We start from the raw sequence: 17,258 nt of genomic DNA on the forward strand, positions 1-17,258 counted from the left end.
AGAGCAGTTAATCTGAGGCCAACATAAATAATAATTATTGAGGCCAACATAAATAATATTTGATTCTTAGTGGTACTGGTAAATATGGGAGGTGTTGGAAGGTTTTGGAAAATTTGCAAAATCTGAAGCTTTTTTGGTCACTAAGTAAAAGAAGAGAGAATGCTTTTTGATTTTTACCAACTTACTATCTCAGGTAAAGAAATTTACTTTTCAAAATGATGTCAGTAGGCAGCATCTCTTTATAATATGATGACTGAGGCTTCGGGTTGTCCTTTTATTCTTATGAGTCAATTTTATTTTTTCTGTTCTAGTGTTCGGTGACCAGTGACTTGGATTTTCCAACACAAGTCATCCCATTAAAGACTCTGAATGCGGTTGCTTCAGTACCCATAATGTATTCTTGGTCTCCTCTACAGCAGAATTTCATGGTATGTAAATAATGTGTCGTCTTATTTGGTAATTACTTCTTTTAACCAAAGCATAATTTTCATGTCAAGGTCAGTCAAGATTTTGTTGCTGTTTAGTCACTAAATTGTGTCCGACTCTTTGCAACCCCATGGACTGCAGCACTCCATGCTTCCCTGTCCATCACCAACTTCCGGAGCTTGCTCAAACTCATGTCCTTCAAGTTGGTGATGCCATCCAACCATCTCATCCTCTGCCGTCCCCTTCTCCTCCCCGCTTCAGTCTTGCCCAGCATCAAGGTCTTTTCCAGTGAGCCAGTTCTTTGTATCAGGTGGCCAAAGTATTGGAGTTTTAGCATCAGTCCTTCCGATGAATATTAGGACTGATTTCCTTCAGGATTGACCGGTTTGATCTCCTTGCAGTCCAAGGGACTCTCAAGAGTCTTCTCCAACACCATAGTTCAAAAGCGTCAATTCTTCAGTGCTCAGCTTTCTTTATAGTCCAGCTCTCACATCCATTCATGACTACTGGAAAAACCATAGCTTTGATTAGATGGCAGAGTCTGTCTTTGTTGGCAAAGTAATGTCTCTGCTTTTTAATATGTTGTCTAGGTTTGAAGCCTAGCTTGAAGGATTCTGAGCATGTTTTTGCTAGCATGTGAAATGAGTGCAATTGTACAGCGGTGTGAACATTCTTTGGCATTGCCTTTCTTTGGGATTGGAGTGAAAACCAACCTTTTCCAGTCCTGTGGCCGCTACTGAGTTTTCCAAATTTGCTGGCATTTTGAGTGTAGCACTTTAACAGCATCATCTTTTAGGATTTTAAATAGCTCTGGTGGAATTCTTTCACCTCCACTAGTTTTGTTCATAGAAATGCTTCAAGATAGTATAAGTAAAAATAGCTATCAAAATGGGAACACTTGGAGTAATTTTTAAAACCAATTAATATATATATTTTTAAGCCTTCTCAGTGTTGATGGTGCTCTTAGTCCTTTTAAAATTTTTTTGGGGGGGCTTTTATTTACTCCTTTTAAGTTAAAATATTCTCCAAAGGGAAAGTATTAAGCAAAAACCATACCTGGGATTTAAAATACACTTAAAAGATGAAGCTTATAGTTCTTGCTCTTAAAGATGTTAGTATCCTGTAATCTCAGTCTGACTTTGAGATTTTGTTAAGTGAGAACTTACTATTTAAAACAATTTTAGGCAGCATGTTATTAAATGATAATGTATACTATGAAATAGTCTCAGTATAAGGCTAGTTATTTTTCCACAGATAACACTGGCACAATAGCTTTTGTTATGAAATGCTAGTATTTAATTCTTTATGGAAGTAGGATGAAGGAGAGGAAGGAACAAAAGAGAAGTTAAAGTATGCATTCTTGACTTATGTTGTTAAATTAAGAATACATAGTTTTATTACTTACTTGATATATAAAATAATAGGGCTATTGAAATCTTGATGGAAGTCCTTGGTGAGCCTACTTTAGAGAACTGCCTGCTAGATTTTTCAATAAATAGGTGTTTCTAACGTCCTCAGTAACTTTTCTCAGTGGAGGCTTAAAGGTAAACTTGAGATTCTCTTTTGCCATTGCGTAGATTTGTGTACTTAAGGCTTTATTCAAAAACATTTGGTTTGAGAATCATGTTGCAAGAACTTCTGAGAGGGCTCATATTTTCACAGACTGAAATTCTAAAAGAATATAGTGTTCTAAACTTGGCAGTGACTTTTTTTAACCATTTGAAAACACTGAAGTATAGTCAGTTTATGCTGTTGTTAGTCTCAGGTGTATGGCCAAGTGATTGCTTTGCGGATTCTTTTTCCTTATAGATTATTACAAGATATTGAGTATAGGTCCCTGTTGTTTTATGGATAGTCGTGTGTATCTATCAACCCTCCCATCGTAATTCATCTCCTCCTCCAGAGTTGTCAGTATTATTTATGAATCAGCCATGGCTTTTGCTAGTGATGAAAGCCAGATTAGGCAGACTCTTCTTTTTTATGGCTAGGGTATGTCCTGCAGTGCAAAGGTTATATGGATATAATTGGGAAGACAAAAAATAGCCAACTGTCATTTAATTTTGGCTTGTGTCCAAAATAATGAACTTTCCCAGTTTTAAATGGGGTTTAGTGCAGGTGAGGTGTGCTGGCAGCTAGACTCAGTAGCTGTATATGAGGTTGACTCTGAATAGAACAGTACATTAACATCTACATTTTCATTTTATACCCCCTGTGCACTTTTCCTCCCAGTTTGCCTTTTCTTTGTCTAAGGTACCCTTATCTTTATGAACTCTGCACTTGTCCTAGATTTGTTATGTAGGAATTATTTGAAAAATTCCGTTTTTTTCCTATTTCCTGTCTGCTCCTACCTGACAGCTCCTGTGTGTCCTGGCCTTTTCCCAGCCTATTCCTCTGTGTCAGTCATGGTCCAGCCTGAGGCACCTCACACTTGAACAGTTGCCATTTCCTCTCTTCAATCTTAGCTAGTCTGTTCTGTTATCAGAATTTCTTTGTAAAATTCTGTTTTTAATCAATACCTTGTTCAAAGGCCTCTTCAGACTGAGACCTATCCTTGTTTTAAATTAGTCTCCTTATTTAGATATGGACTTCAGAAATGTTGTGTCTTTATCAATAATTACTCTTTAACATTTTTTTTATTGAAAGTTCTCTTCCCCCAAGAACATCAGCTTCCTGTCCCTTGTTTTCTTGAAGTCCTGTGTCCTCTCTGAACTTTTCTTTGACTGGCTCTTTCCTGCTTAGCCAGCACCCTCTTTCTTTCTTGATATCTTCCAAACCTTGATATAAACTCATCTGTCATCTTTGTTAGCACTATCAGGTTTGATATGCCTCATTCATAGTGTGGAAACATGTTATTGTAGAATGTTCCTATTGTATGAATGAGAGTATCCTTTTGGGATAACCTGTAATGAACCATCCATATTTTACATGCCTAGAATTTATTATGTTGACTGTTGATAAGTTGATCAAGTGAAGTTTGGAAATCCTCACTTAATTAGTTTTTTTCCTTTTGGGGCATTGTTTTTTATGGTTGGCTTTGATAAGCTGTATTTTGTCGACCCTGAGATGCTTTTAAATGTCTGAAGCAGGAACACGTCTTCAAATGGTTGATGGGCCACACCGTAACTTGTGGTGCGTTCCTGTTTTAGAGGGACATGAAGTGATGGTAAATTGTAGTGACTGATTCTGTAATAGAGTTATTTTTTCTTAAGTTTTTTTCCTATAAACAGTTTTCTCAGGTATTGATGAGAAGCATCATTTATTTCTTTGTAGCTTTTAGAGTTTGCTATTATTTTAGATCTGGAGAACTGGGTATGGACATCTGCTTAGGAAAAAATACTGTATTTCTGTTATATTACATTTACTTTTAAAAAAATGTTGGTACTTAGGATGTGTCTACTTTTTAAATATATTTATTTATTTCACTTTTAGGTGGAAGATGAAACTGTTTTACATAACATTCCATACATGGGGGATGAAGTTTTAGACCAGGATGGGACGTTCATTGAAGAACTAATAAAAAATTATGATGGAAAAGTACACGGGGATAGAGGTGAGCCATGTGTTTATTCTCTTGGAAAAGGGGCCAGAGAATTGATATTTTGATTTGTTTTTTCAAACGCCAGTATGAAAAACATTTTTAAAAAATTAGAACTGCTGGATTGGCCTGGGATAAATTTTCAGTGTTTTCCCTGTCTATTTTTAAATTGAAGGATTGTGTTTGCCACTTGGAAATTATGCGTAGTTGGTTATTAAAAAACTGTGTCAATCACATGCAAATTAAATAGAATTGTTTGAATATGTATAGACTTTAAGACTCTTTAGCAATGAAATGTGTTAGGATTAGGGCCCTGCTTATGGAACATGGGCTCCAAAAGGCCTTGTGACCAAAATGACTTTCTCTTAGGCCCCCACAGGGCCTGAAGTCCTATCATTAGAACCACAGCTTCGTGCATTAACAGAAGACCCGTTAAAGTGCCTGCAGCGGGTGGCGTGTAATAGCCTCTCGTCCCCTCACAAGTGGACGGCACAGTCTGGTAGATAGGTTGTTTAGGAGGAGGTGAAGGCCGTATTTAGTTTCTGGAGAATTAGGCTGTGGTTGCCGGCACCGGAAACTTGTGAAAATGACAGGTGTTGAGGTAAATTCTTCTTCCAGCTTTGCCTTAGGCCAGTCCTGGAAATGACCTTTCTCCCAAATTTTATAATAATTATGGTGTTGCAGTGCTGATTGATAGGCTCCAGTTGTTTCTTACAAATTAGAAAAAAGCATGGTATACTTTTGTGTATTTCTAATATTTGATTTGATGAATTTCAGAATGTGGGTTTATAAATGATGAAATTTTTGTGGAGCTGGTGAATGCTCTTGGTCAGTACAATGATGATGATGACGATGATGACGGAGATGATCCTGATGAAAGAGAAGAAAAACAGAAAGATCTAGAGGAGAGTCGAGAAGGTACCTCTGTCTTGTTAGGTTTGTGTGTAGCCATATCAGCGTTTTTCAAAAAAATAGAGTACAGATAAACTTTTCTTTTTTCTTCTGTTAAGTATCACATCAGGGGTAGTATAATCAAAATTAGAATACTTTTTATAACATTTCATCCTGCACTTGTGAGTCTTTTATTTCCCTTGGCTAGCAAGAGAATGTACAGTTTTTGGGTTTCCCTGGACAATTATCATAATTATTGTAATATGTAACATCAGTCTTTGACTATGTGCAGGTCATGTGCTTGTCAATTTATATCACTTTATATGTGTATAGACATTTAATCCTCCTAATATTGCATATGGAATAAGGTGGATTTTATCCTCAGATCCACTTTATAGTTGATATGGGTTCAATGAGGTGAAGTAACTTAAGATCACAGCATTGGGAAGAAAGAGAGCCCAGAAAGTTCTGTGTTGGAAACCAGCTCTGACTGACCCCAGGGCACATGCTCTAACTTGTATACTAATTACAGATTACCAGAGAAATTAGAGGGTCCCAACTTAGAGCTGGGGTTGGAAGAGACTTGACATGAAGTCAGCATAGAAGAATTTTGGGGAAAATTGCAGTTTCAGAGAAGCGTGCCGTTCTCATAATCGGTGCCTTAGTGATCATGTGGGCCCTCGTTTACAGATGACACATGCATGTGGGTTGGTGACGGGATAAGGTCACAGCGGCAGTCAGTGGCTGAGCTGGGATCAGAACCTGGGTTTTTCTGCCTCCCGGTGCACTTGAAACTTTGCATATTTGATTTTGAGTTTTGTCTGACCTACCAGCATTTCAGATACTTGTAAAATAGGTTAGAAGTGAGAGAGTTGATAATTTCTTGAGAAATCAGCATTGTTAAGCGTAGACAAAATGAAACATTGGTGAGCTTGTTCACTTTCACTCTGTTTTCCTTTCACATTTCCCTATGTAGATAAAGAAAGCCGTCCACCTCGGAAATTTCCTTCTGATAAAATTTTTGAAGCTATTTCCTCAATGTTTCCAGATAAGGGCACAGCAGAAGAGCTAAAGGAAAAGTAAGATTTGTTCTTTTGAGATGGTCTTGCTGTGTGTGGTATGTCACTCACCATTCTGGCTTATTAGAAACGGAGCTAATGTAGCTGATGAACCCACTGCTGTGTGTGTGCAGCGTCTGCAAGATACTTGAACTAAAACGTGTGTGTATCTGTGGAACCCTGGGCTGCATTTATCATAGATGGAAGAAGTGTGCGTGAGTGCACACACGCGCGCACACACACTATTTGTAGGAGTGTATGTAAGAGGAAGTTTCTCTGGATACCCATAGAAATTTTACTGTCATGGCTATTTCGTTTTAATGAATATAATCACATTTATTCATGACAGAGCTGAATGACATCTGTGAATGTTTCTTGATATACCATGTGTAATGTTTAATTGGCTCTTCATCTAAATAAAGATTGCTGTAGGCTAGACCCTTTTCTGTGTTTTAGGCAAGATAAAATATCAAAAATAATACATAGAAAGCTTGTAGAAACTTTTATGTTCAAGAATGTGGTTCTGGTTTCACCCTCACGTGACATTCTCTTGGTTGATGTCAGGTACAAAGAACTCACGGAGCAGCAGCTCCCAGGTGCGCTTCCTCCTGAGTGCACCCCCAACATAGATGGACCAAACGCCAAGTCTGTCCAGAGGGAGCAGAGCTTGCATTCGTTTCATACGCTTTTCTGTAGGCGATGTTTTAAATATGACTGCTTCCTACATCGTAAGTGCAGTTATTGTACGTTTTCATTTTCTATCTTCATTGTGGAATTATGTGTTAAATCAACTTGGAAAGTGTTGTCATTTATTACCACTAGGATCTGTCATTTAATATTACAGTTATGACTGAAAAATATGTTAGAATCAAAGTATTGGTATTTTTAAATTTGTTGCTTGAGGTTGCTCTCTGAAGTCTTTTTGCACATGTTAAGTTGGGACTACTGTCTCCCCTCAGAATACAGGCCAGTAATTTTTCCATAAATGTTAACCTCATGGTGGTTTTGTGATAAAACTCACTGTGCACCAGCTGATAGCCCGGAGCAGCGTTCTCCCTGCTGATGAAAGGTGTTGTCAAGTAAGAAATTGGCTAAAGGGAATTCCTTGGCGGCTCAGTAGTTGGGACTCTGCGCTTTCACTGCCAAGGGTGCTAAGACCCCATAGGCTGCTAAAAAGGTGTCTACGTATCTGTTCTTGTCTGTTGAGCGTTAAGTCTGGTGTTTGGACTTGGGGAGAGGGTCCTCTAAATAAGTTGATTTTAAAAACACCTGCATTTGAATACAGGTAAAGCATATAATGTTCTTAATGAAATGTACACGTATGAGACTATTTTTCTGATTCTGCTGGAGAATGAGGTTTCTTAGTAAATTTTCCAGGTTTAAGTACAATTTAAAGAGTACTAGAGAATTTGGAGGCATGCGTTGTGAAAATACATTTCATACCTCCTGGTTCTGAATAAGAAGGGTTTGCTTAATACACGTTAGCTTTTTCTGTATTAGACTTCTATGCAGCTGGCCGTCTGTGGCGTAACACCTTTGTCCATGTGCTAAGTGGGCTCATGTTGCTTTGCCCTTTTAGAGTTCCCTGGGTCCGCCTTTTGTTGTTTTTTCCCTGTGTCCAGTGGTACCTCTTGTGTTAATTAGCCTGCCCAAGCAACTGTATCTTGCCTCATTTTGAGTTTTTGCTCTATCTACTTATATTTTCTATAGCAAATAATTTGTTATGTGATGTGTATCTTGGTCTGGAAATAGTCGTGTGTGTGAACTATGAGTGGTTTATTAGAAAACCTTGAAGTAGACTTTCAGAATTATCATTGTATCTTCCACATCCTTGCTGTTGTTACCCACACTCCGGATATAGTTTACATAGATGATTTGATAGTTTCAATAGTTGCAGAAGCCAGCTATTTGTTACCCCAGCCATTGTAGGGTTATGAGATATCTTACTTGGGCTTGGCAACCTTGTTTTCACATAGCCCATGAAGTAGTTGAAATGACGTGAAAGTCACTCAGTTGTGTCCAACTCTTTGCGACCTCGTGGACTATACAGTCCATGGAATTCTCCAGGCCAGAATACTGGAGTGGGTAGCCTTTCCCTTCTCTAGGGGATCTTTTCAACCCAGGGATCGAACCCGTCTCCTGCATTGTAGGCGGATTCTTTACCAGCTGAGCCACAAGGGAAGTTGTCTTGAATTGCATTTAATTCCCCTTTACTTACACATGATCATTTTATAAAATACTGTCCAGTTCTTGCTTAAGAATACCATAAATTGCATTCAGATATCACTATAGCAAGAAAATTGGTAGGAGCCCTTGTAATCAGTGGAACGTTCAACTTGTTGACAGCTATAGCATTTGATAACCCTTTTTGTTGTACAAATGAGCCAAGGTAGGAGGATACTCCTTTTAAACATTATCACGGGAGTTATTTTCTTGTGCTCTTCCAGTTTTGAGTGATTTGGATGAACCTTGAGCCTGCTCCTCGTGCCATCATTCAGGCTGGGGAGAGGACGAGCCGGGGGCTGTGCTTACTGAGGCCGGCCTCCCTGGCCTGACGGGTGTGCTGCTCGCCGCTGTGCCTCCTGCTCCCCCTCGTTCACCCCAGTGCAGCCCTAACAGTTCTACAGGTGCTCGCCGCTTTACACTGACTCTGACAAAAGATCACACACTGTATGTTTTTCTTGGGTAAAAGAAGTCATTAAATAAATGACTAAACATACCTGTTAAATACAGCATTTTGTGCTTTTTGTTGTTTGTATGATGGAGATAACACAGTCTTGAGGATTAAATTTATTACTGTGTGCAAAATACTTCAAATAATAGCACCTGGCTTGTGTTTTTAGCTATTGTTATTTTTTAAAATCATCCTTCACATGCGTGTATTTCAGAATAGCATTCAAAACTGTCCAGGAAAGTCTCCCACCTCCCGCTCCCATCCTCACTCCCTTGTAAGGGAACTACTTCCGCCTCTAGTTCTTCTGTGTCTTTGTGTAGTTTTTTCCGGCAGATATTGTACATACACATTCTTTTTCCAGCAACCCTGTTCACACGGTGCCATCGTGCTCAGCCTTTCCCCCTCTGAACTCAGGTTTGCAGATTCATTCCTGTCTGGACAGCTGCACTGTCCCCGCCCGTGTCAGACCCTGTCCCTGAAGGCCAGCACTTACGGGAACGGCGCTCAGTGAATCGCCCTGCGGGGTGGGCCCGCGTGTTCTCCCTGCGAGCGTGGGTTAACCTGGGCCGCTGTGCTCAGGCACTGCCCAGCAGCCTGCCATATGGGGGCATCTGCCAGGTTAAAGCTCCGTCAGCAGAGCGGCACTGCCGGTTTCCCCCGAGCCCAGCCGCTGGAGCGTGTTAGACAACAGACTTTGATCTTACTGACCGAATCAGTAAAGTGGTTTCTAGCACAATGTAATTTGCATTTCTCTACATGATTAAGAGATATGTGTTTTATTTTCTCTGAACTATTTTTATCCTTTTGGCTTTGGTGGTCTTTTTGATATCTTGAAGTTCTTTATATAGTCAGGGAATTAGTTTTTTTTGTGATGAGTTGCAGTGTTTTTGTTTTTTTTTTTCCAGTTTGTTTGGTAAAAATCCTGTAGCAAACTTAAAAAACAAAACAAAACATTTAGAAATAGTTAAATCATTTGGCTTTCCCTACTCCAGGCTTTTAAAGGGTGTCTCTGTCTCACCTTTTTCCTTAGTACGTTTTAGACGTTTTGTTTAAAAACACCTCTCCCTCTGATCCGTTTGGCACTTGCTCTGTCGGGTTTTGGCCTCCGCTCCCTCCCACCCCCAGGGCTGCTGTCTCCCCACCGTTGCCTGCAGGTCCCTCTGGGGCTGCCCTGAGCCGCCGCAGGTCCTGGTCAGCACAGGGGCTGGGCTCTGCTTCTGACTCCAGGGTCCTGTTCCTTGAGGCTGTCTGTCTGGGGGGTGTTATTCAGAGATCTCCTGGCCATTCTCATTTTCCTATGTAAATTTTAGAATCCGTTTGTCTAAATTAAAAAGAGGCTAGGTGTGTTTATTGGAATCTCATTAAATTTATATTACGTAAGGTAAAACTCACATTTTAAAGTAAGGGTTCTATCTAACTGTCTGATAACTCTCCTTTTGTTCTTTAATTTCCTTTCAGATTTTCTTTCCGTAGCTCAAGTAAAATGATTGTTGCTGTTGTTCTTTGTTGTTCGGTCACCAAGTCGTGTCCGGCTCTTTTGTGACTCAATCTACTGTCACTTGGTCCTGACTTAGTGACACCTTCTCTCTCAAGACCAGAGTGTGTGTACATGTGGGTGTACAGACACGCGTATGTCTTCTTCCGTGAACTGCGGCCAAACATCAGTCTGTAAACCTAGTGCATACTGGAGGAGACGACCAGGCTCAAAGCCCGCATGTGCCTTCGGCTCATGATGGCCTTGTGTCTGGACTGATGTAACTCCTTCCCTTTACACGGCCTTTACCTTCCATGTGCTCAGCCTTTGTGTTGACATTTTAGGGGCCCTCACCTAAAGGGTCCAGGGTGAAATCAGTCACATGGTATCCGAGTCTTGTTCCTGGAAAAAGCAACTCACATACTTGACATGGGACCTGAGCCTTGAATTTCCAGTTTAAAAGCATAACTTTGTTCGTTTTTCCTTTCTCTTCCTTTCCTCATCAGTCTGTTGTCATTTCCTATTTAGGTTCTGTGGATGGAAGTATGGCTTCTTACATATATATTTTGGAATGATTTATTTCATGAATCTGTCACTTGTTTTTATCCACGTTGCTCCTCATCGTGTGTGATTCTGGGTAGGGCGTTTCCGGTCTTTGCCTTTGTGCTCTGGAAGCCAGCGTCCCAGGGTGTCACAGTCCAGCTGCTGTGCTTTTGTACTTGGTTAGGGCACCCGTGTGCTGGAGTGTGAGTCTCTCTGGTATGTTATTTGGGCATCTTAAGTTTCAAACACTATATCTTGCCAAAGCCGTTTTATCTGACTACTATTTTTCCCTGCAGAAGTGCTGACTGCAGGCTCCCCCGGGTTCTTGAATTGTGTGTGATTCGTAGAAGCTGACTTGTAGAATTCCAAGGCTGTCCTCACTGTCTTTGAACCCAGGTTTTTAACAAGCGGTGTCCCAGTCTATTCCCCCATTCGACAAGCTAGGGGCTGACCTTTCTTTAGAAATCGGTAAGTTGTAGATGTCAGGATTCTTCTGGTGAAAAGAGGAAACTGATTTCTGTGTAGAGGATACATCAGTTGTTTCTATGGAGACTAATATTAAAGACTCAAGTAAATGTTTATAATTAGAGCTCAGGTGTTCTGGGGCAGAGCTGAGGAAAATACATGGTGAGTATGCAGTGAGCCTGAAGGAAGTTCCAGAATGTGAGCCACGTGTTAGCACAAGTGTGATGATGGATACTTGACTTTTTCCTTTGGAACAGAAGGAATGAAAAAGTAACTATTTTACTTTATATTTGGGTGCTTTCTGTTTATTTTGCAGCTTTTCATGCAACACCCAACACTTACAAGCGGAAGAACACAGAGACGGCCCTCGACAACAAGCCTTGTGGCCCCCACTGTTACCAGCACTTGGTAAGCATGTGCGGGGGGTTCTGGAGGGAGTGGAGAAGTCTGAACTTTGAATTTTCATGAGGTCTGTGAAGTCAGCGGTAAGCTGTTGTTCCCAAACTGTTACTGGCCATACAATAGGCAGAGGTTTCTCAGCTGCGTTTCTCGGGAGCTCGTACCTACTGCACATCCTAGTCCTTTGTTATCTTGCATTGTTCTTTACCAGCGTTAGTCTCTTCAGCAGTGTATGCAGGTCTTTAGGATCCGAGACTCTCATGCCTTCCACCAACCTTAGAGCTTGGGAAGCGCAGAGAGCCCGCCCAAACCCCAGAAGCACAGAAGTTTCCGAGCCTTGCTCAGAGCCATCGCCCTTCTGTGAACTGCAGACCTGCTGTAGTTTAGCGCATTATATGTAGCTCCCAGAGATGAGGGGTGTGTGTGTGGTGTTTTTTTTTTTTTTTTTTGTAATGATGGAGAGAAGGTAAGGGTTTAGGAAAATATGAGGTAGAAAAGTTGTTTTTTATGGGTACTATCTTATTTTTACCATTTCCCCTCTTTGAACCAAGCCACTCCTACCTAGGAACTAAGTGGGTATATATTGCCTGTTGGATTTTGGACAGAAGATTCATTGAATGGCACCTACAGAAGGTATCCTATTTTTAAGCAATTTGGTTTTTGTAGAATGAAGTATAAAACTGTTGGCTGCTCTCAAACTTCTCCCTTCTATTGCCACTAAAAATGGAATTCTTGAGCACTGTTGTATAATATTCTTTACAAGGCAGCGTTTTATTTGGCTCATCTAAAGTGTGTCTGTGGCTCTGTAATCCGTGCTCTTACCGTTGTTGTATACTTTCCGAGACGGGGTTATTGCCCCTGGCAACACAGACTGACCCTCACTGCCTGTCCCTCAAGGTCCTTTCATGTCTTCCTGGGGCTGTGCATCCCTCACAGGAAAAAAGGGGCAGAAAAGGGCCGGATGGAGCATGTGTACGTCTTGTATTCTTCTTGTATACTTCAAATGCTACCATGGATAAGCGAGTGCTAGCCTAAGAAGTCCTGACAGGAGAGGCTGACTGTAGATGCACACTGGGCGTGTGACTCCTCTTAAAGTTCAATTTTAAATGGACTGTGTTTCCTAAAGTATATTCTGTATTTTAACTCCTAATCTCAGTTAATACAGAACTGTCTTGCCTGAGTTTGTAGAAGCCATATTTATCTTTCTCAAATCTTCAAACCATGGAAAGCAGATAGGAAAATGATTGTCTTTAGATGTGACTGCCTGTGAAAAGCAGATACTGATAAGTTTGACTAACATGCTTACCCAATCCTTTTCTTCCTCCTCTGCCGGAACGAGCCGTAGAACTTGACTTTGATGTCTCCGCTCTTGCTGTTGTAGGAGGGAGCGAAGGAGTTCGCTGCGGCTCTCACCGCCGAGCGGATCAAGACCCCCCCGAAGCGCCCGGGGGGCCGCCGGAGAGGCCGGCTTCCCAACAACAGCAGCAGGCCCAGCACCCCCACCATCAACGTGCTGGAGTCGAAGGACACGGACAGCGACCGGGAGGCGGGGGCCGAGACTGGCGGGGAGAGCAACGACAAGGACGAGGAGGAGAAGAAGGACGAGACCTCAAGCTCCTCGGGTGAGGCTGCGGCCGGGCTCCTGCTGCTCGCGGGGCTCCGGGCTGCTTCGGTCCGCGCTGCGCCGGGGGCTCTGCTGAGCCGTCAGTTTCCAGCGCGGTGAGACACCCAGGAGCAGGGCTGGGGGCTCCCTCCTGCTGTCTTCGCCCTGCACCCAGCGCTCGCCTGTGGTGGTGTCCGTGCGGGTTATTTGAAGGTTGATGATCCAGTGTATTCTCACACTCTGGGTTGTTTTCCTTTTGCCAGTTTGTCAGGCAGTGCGTAAAGAAGTCTGATCATTCAGGTGACCGTTCTTGATGGTCTGCGGGTGGGTGGCGCTGGTTGGGAGAAGGCAGCCCAGCTCCTGACTAGTGCGTTCCCGGTTGTCCTTTCAGCCCTTTGCGTCCTACTGTGAACAGCAGCCGCGGAACCCCGTCTGCTCTCATTTTAGAAGACTGTTCAGGGGAGCCCGCTCTCATGTCTCTACGGGGAAAAGCTTCCTGATAGTTCTAGCCTCAGTGTATTCTCATATGACTCACTGCCTGTTTTCTGAAGCACACCGAAGCTCTGCATCCTAATACTGTTCTCTAACTGCCATTCCATGCCTCCCTCCCTGCTTTTCTTCACTTGCCACTTCTTGAGCAATGCCTATTAACTTTGGTTTTGTAGAAGCGAATTCTCGGTGTCAAACGCCAATAAAGATGAAGCCCAACACGGAGCCCCCCGAGAATGTGGAGTGGAGCGGCGCTGAGGCCTCCATGTTCAGGGTCCTCATCGGCACCTACTATGACAATTTCTGTGCCATCGCCAGGCTCATCGGGACCAAAACATGTCGACAGGTGAGCGTGGCTGAGAAAGCCAACAGCAGAGATCTTCAGATGGACAAGTATGTGATCACTGTCCAAACCTAGGAACATTCCTGGTTATTAAGTTCCTGTTCATGTGAAAAGAATTTTTTTTCTCACTGAGAGGGAACTGAAAGAGATGCTGCAGGCAGGTGGCAGTGGGTTTCAGAAACCCAGAATTTAGATGTAGCCTTGTGACTCTTGGGCTTCCCTGGTAGCTCAGCTGGTAAAGAATCCTGCAATGCGGGAGACCTGGGTTCCATCCCTGTGTCGGGAAGATCCCCTGGAGAAGGGAAGGGCTACCCACTCTAGTATTCTGGGCTGGAGAATCCATGGGCTGTATAGTCTATGGGGTCGCCAACAGTTGGACACGACGGAGCGGCTTGGACTCATGGCTTGAATAGAGAGTAACCGCAGCAGCACCACGGGACAAAGTGGAGAGTGTGTGGGAATGGCAGGGGCCAGTCGCTCACACAGGCGGTCCTCACGGACTGCGGCTGTGCCTCCTGCCAGGTGTATGAGTTTCGAGTCAAAGAATCCAGTGTCATCGCGCCGGCCCCTGCCGAGGACGTGGACACTCCTCCCCGAAAGAAGAAGAGGAAACACCGGTGAGCGTGCCGGGGGGAGGCCGGGGCCGGCCTGGCTGGCTTCCTTGGGCTGTTGTTGCCATTTTTCTGAGACCCAGCGGCTGTCCGTAGGTTTGGTGTGTTGAGTCGTAGTCAAGGTTACATTTTCATCTCGGAGAACTATTTAGTAGCCTCTGCAGTAAAGGCACGAGCATTATCTTGGGAGCCTGTGAGCTCCAGAGCCAGTTTCCACACCAGAGCCCGGGTATGCCGGCCGTGTGGCACTGACTCAGATACTCTTCGCGGCCACCCTGCTGTCAGCCCGGCGGAGCAAGTGACGGTGCAGTGAGGGCAGCAGGCCGACGCCTGCTCACAGACATGGAAAGTGCCCAGACGCGCTGTTGTAACCTCCAGGGTTTTTAGAGAGAAGCAGAGCTGGGTGTTGGGTAAGGGAACACTTAGATTATACCTCAGAAATCGTCTGCATGTTCATATTACATTTCTTTGATAAGTAATTTAATAATTTAGCTTTAGTTGATACTTTTGCATTTTTTGTTTGGATTATTTATTTCTGCCCAGATAGCTCAATTGAAATGATTAAAGATTCCAGAAATTAGAGTGTTCTGTGTCAGTACCCTCCACAGAGAACGAACCGCGGCACGTGGCGGGCTGGCTGCTCCATGTGCGCCCAGCTCACGAGGGTGATGTCGTTTGTGTTTTGCAGGTTGTGGGCCGCACACTGCAGAAAGATCCAGCTGAAGAAGGGTTAGCGTCTTTCCATTCGGCTTCCTTATTAACTCGCTGTCTCCTCCTCACGTGTCTTAGAATAGTAACTGGATTAGAGTTTGGGATGTTCAGATAGACCTGACTTTGTGCATTAAACCAGTTTAGAAGGAGGCCATCTGTTGGCTAGAGGAGAACTCTGGGAGCCTGACTGAGGTGTGACAAGGCCTGGGGGCTCCCTGGCTCTTGGCGGGTGGGGGGCATGTAGACGGGCGCGTAAGGTGGACGCGGCGAGGACAGCCCCCAGCGCTCGGGTCGCGGGGGGAACGTGTGCCTGTCGGGCGTGTGGTCGCCTCCGGCTTCCCGGACTGACGCGTGCTCTTGTCTGTGCAGACGGCTCCTCCAACCACGTTTACAACTATCAACCCTGTGACCACCCGCGGCAGCCTTGCGACAGCTCGTGCCCTTGTGTGATAGCACAGAATTTTTGTGAAAAATTTTGTCAGTGTAGTTCAGAGTGTAAGTACTTGTTGTCTTGATGTCATTGCGTGAGAATTAAATTGACTGTTGGTCAGGAATTTAAAACTAACTTCAGTCAACACGAGGGCATCATGGCAACCCCTGTGGTGTTTCCTTTGGGAAACTCATGCCACAAGCCTGTGTGGAGCCCAGCCAGTCCGCCTGGCTGAGGCAGGTAGGCGGGCAGGTGAGGCCGGCATGGATTAAAAGAGCTTTGTATTGTCTTTGATCATTTTAACTTTTAAATCATAGTAAAGTTGGCACAGAATGGAAGGCAAATCTAGAAATGGCTCCCCAGTTCTTTCCAGACACTAGAGATTCTCAGAGTTAGTGGGTCCGCTCTTGAAGGAATGTAGTCGCATCCGGGTGAGAACGGCAGTTGTGCACTGAAGCCTGGGCACCAGGGAGGCCCTAGAGCCCTGGGTGCCACGCAGTCTGGAGCCCACCTCCCCACGTGCACGATCGCTGCACTGTAAGTACGCAGACCGCCTCTCACACCCGTGGCGAAGCAGGAGGTGGCGGTCGGTGTCCCTGTGGATGGCTCTGACGTTCTCTCGCTTCCCTTGCCCGTGTGACGACGGTGGGAGAGTAAGGGGCCGCGAGGGCTCCGTGAGGTCGTCGGGCCCAGCACCCAGCTCCAGCGGCGCCTTCGGGCGGTTCTCACCTGACGGAGGCGTCTCTCTCTGAAGGTCAGAACCGCTTTCCTGGCTGCCGCTGCAAAGCCCAATGCAACACCAAGCAGTGCCCGTGCTACCTGGCTGTCCGCGAGTGCGACCCCGACCTCTGTCTCACCTGCGGCGCGGCCGACCACTGGGACAGCAAGAACGTGTCCTGCAAGAACTGCAGCATCCAGCGGGGCTCCAAGAAGGTAGGAGCGGGCGCTGCAGGGAGGGACTAACTGTCCCAACCAGGGGGTTTGTTGCTGAGCATAAGAAACTCACAGCACGTTCTAGGTTAGTTAGTTTTTTAGGGGAGGCGATGACCGTGAAAAAGACCTGTCATTGGAGATGACCCTGATGGTGGGAAAGGTTGAGGGCAGGAGGAGGGACAGAGGATAAGATGGTTGGTTGGCATCCCTAACTCAATGACGTAAGTTTGCTGGTGATGGACAGGGAGGCCTGGCGTGCTGCAGTCCCTGGGGCCGCAAAGACACGACTGAGGGACCGAGCTGATCTGAGTGCTTTGTGTGTTAACTGCTTGGTCGTCCAGACTCTGAATTAGGAATAATCATTAAGCCCAGAGTTCTGAGACTCGGAAGGAAAGGAGCCGGGCTCTGAGCAGGCATTCAGCCCCGGACCCTGTGCTGCGTGCGGCGTAGTCAGCTCCTAGGGTCCTGACTTAGCGAGCAGCGTAAGTGAGATGGCACTGTCGTCAGAAATCCTGGCACCTCTGCCAGAAATCATGTATGGAGCCGGCTTTCCTTTTTTGTCTGTGGTGTTGGCAGGCATTCAGATGGTTTCACTCTAGGTCCTCACGTCACAGTGAGGCCAGCGTTTCCCATGGACCCCCATTCAGCCCTGAAAACTTTCATTCCCCCCCCC

The 17,258-nt window shown here is 44.5% G+C and overlaps 1 protein-coding gene across 4 annotated transcripts in view; it reads left to right on the plus strand.

Moving 5' to 3' along the window:
• The window catches only part of EZH2 (enhancer of zeste 2 polycomb repressive complex 2 subunit), a 46,006-nt gene that overhangs the window by 24,519 nt on the left and 4,229 nt on the right, over nucleotides 1–17,258 (plus strand). Inside the window, exons 4-15 of one of the 4 annotated variants that reach the window (XM_010843871.1) lie at nucleotides 312–428; nucleotides 3,856–3,976; nucleotides 4,739–4,879; nucleotides 5,829–5,931; nucleotides 6,475–6,653; nucleotides 11,383–11,474; nucleotides 12,847–13,087; nucleotides 13,734–13,903; nucleotides 14,423–14,517; nucleotides 15,200–15,240; nucleotides 15,592–15,717; nucleotides 16,407–16,585. In XM_010843871.1, the coding sequence (XP_010842173.1) occupies nucleotides 312–428; nucleotides 3,856–3,976; nucleotides 4,739–4,879; nucleotides 5,829–5,931; nucleotides 6,475–6,653; nucleotides 11,383–11,474; nucleotides 12,847–13,087; nucleotides 13,734–13,903; nucleotides 14,423–14,517; nucleotides 15,200–15,240; nucleotides 15,592–15,717; nucleotides 16,407–16,585 (1,605 nt within the window). The remainder of the gene's footprint in view (nucleotides 1–311; nucleotides 429–3,855; nucleotides 3,977–4,738; nucleotides 4,880–5,828; nucleotides 5,932–6,474; nucleotides 6,654–11,382; nucleotides 11,475–12,846; nucleotides 13,088–13,733; nucleotides 13,904–14,422; nucleotides 14,518–15,199; nucleotides 15,241–15,591; nucleotides 15,718–16,406; nucleotides 16,586–17,258) is intronic. The other 3 variants (XM_010843872.1, XM_010843874.1, XM_010843875.1) reach the window with 3 other exon arrangements.

Source organism: Bison bison, unplaced genomic scaffold (assembly GCF_000754665.1).
Source record: "Bison bison bison isolate TAMUID 2011002044 unplaced genomic scaffold, Bison_UMD1.0 scf7180017864191, whole genome shotgun sequence".
In the NCBI taxonomy this organism is placed as follows: domain Eukaryota; kingdom Metazoa; phylum Chordata; class Mammalia; order Artiodactyla; family Bovidae; genus Bison; species Bison bison.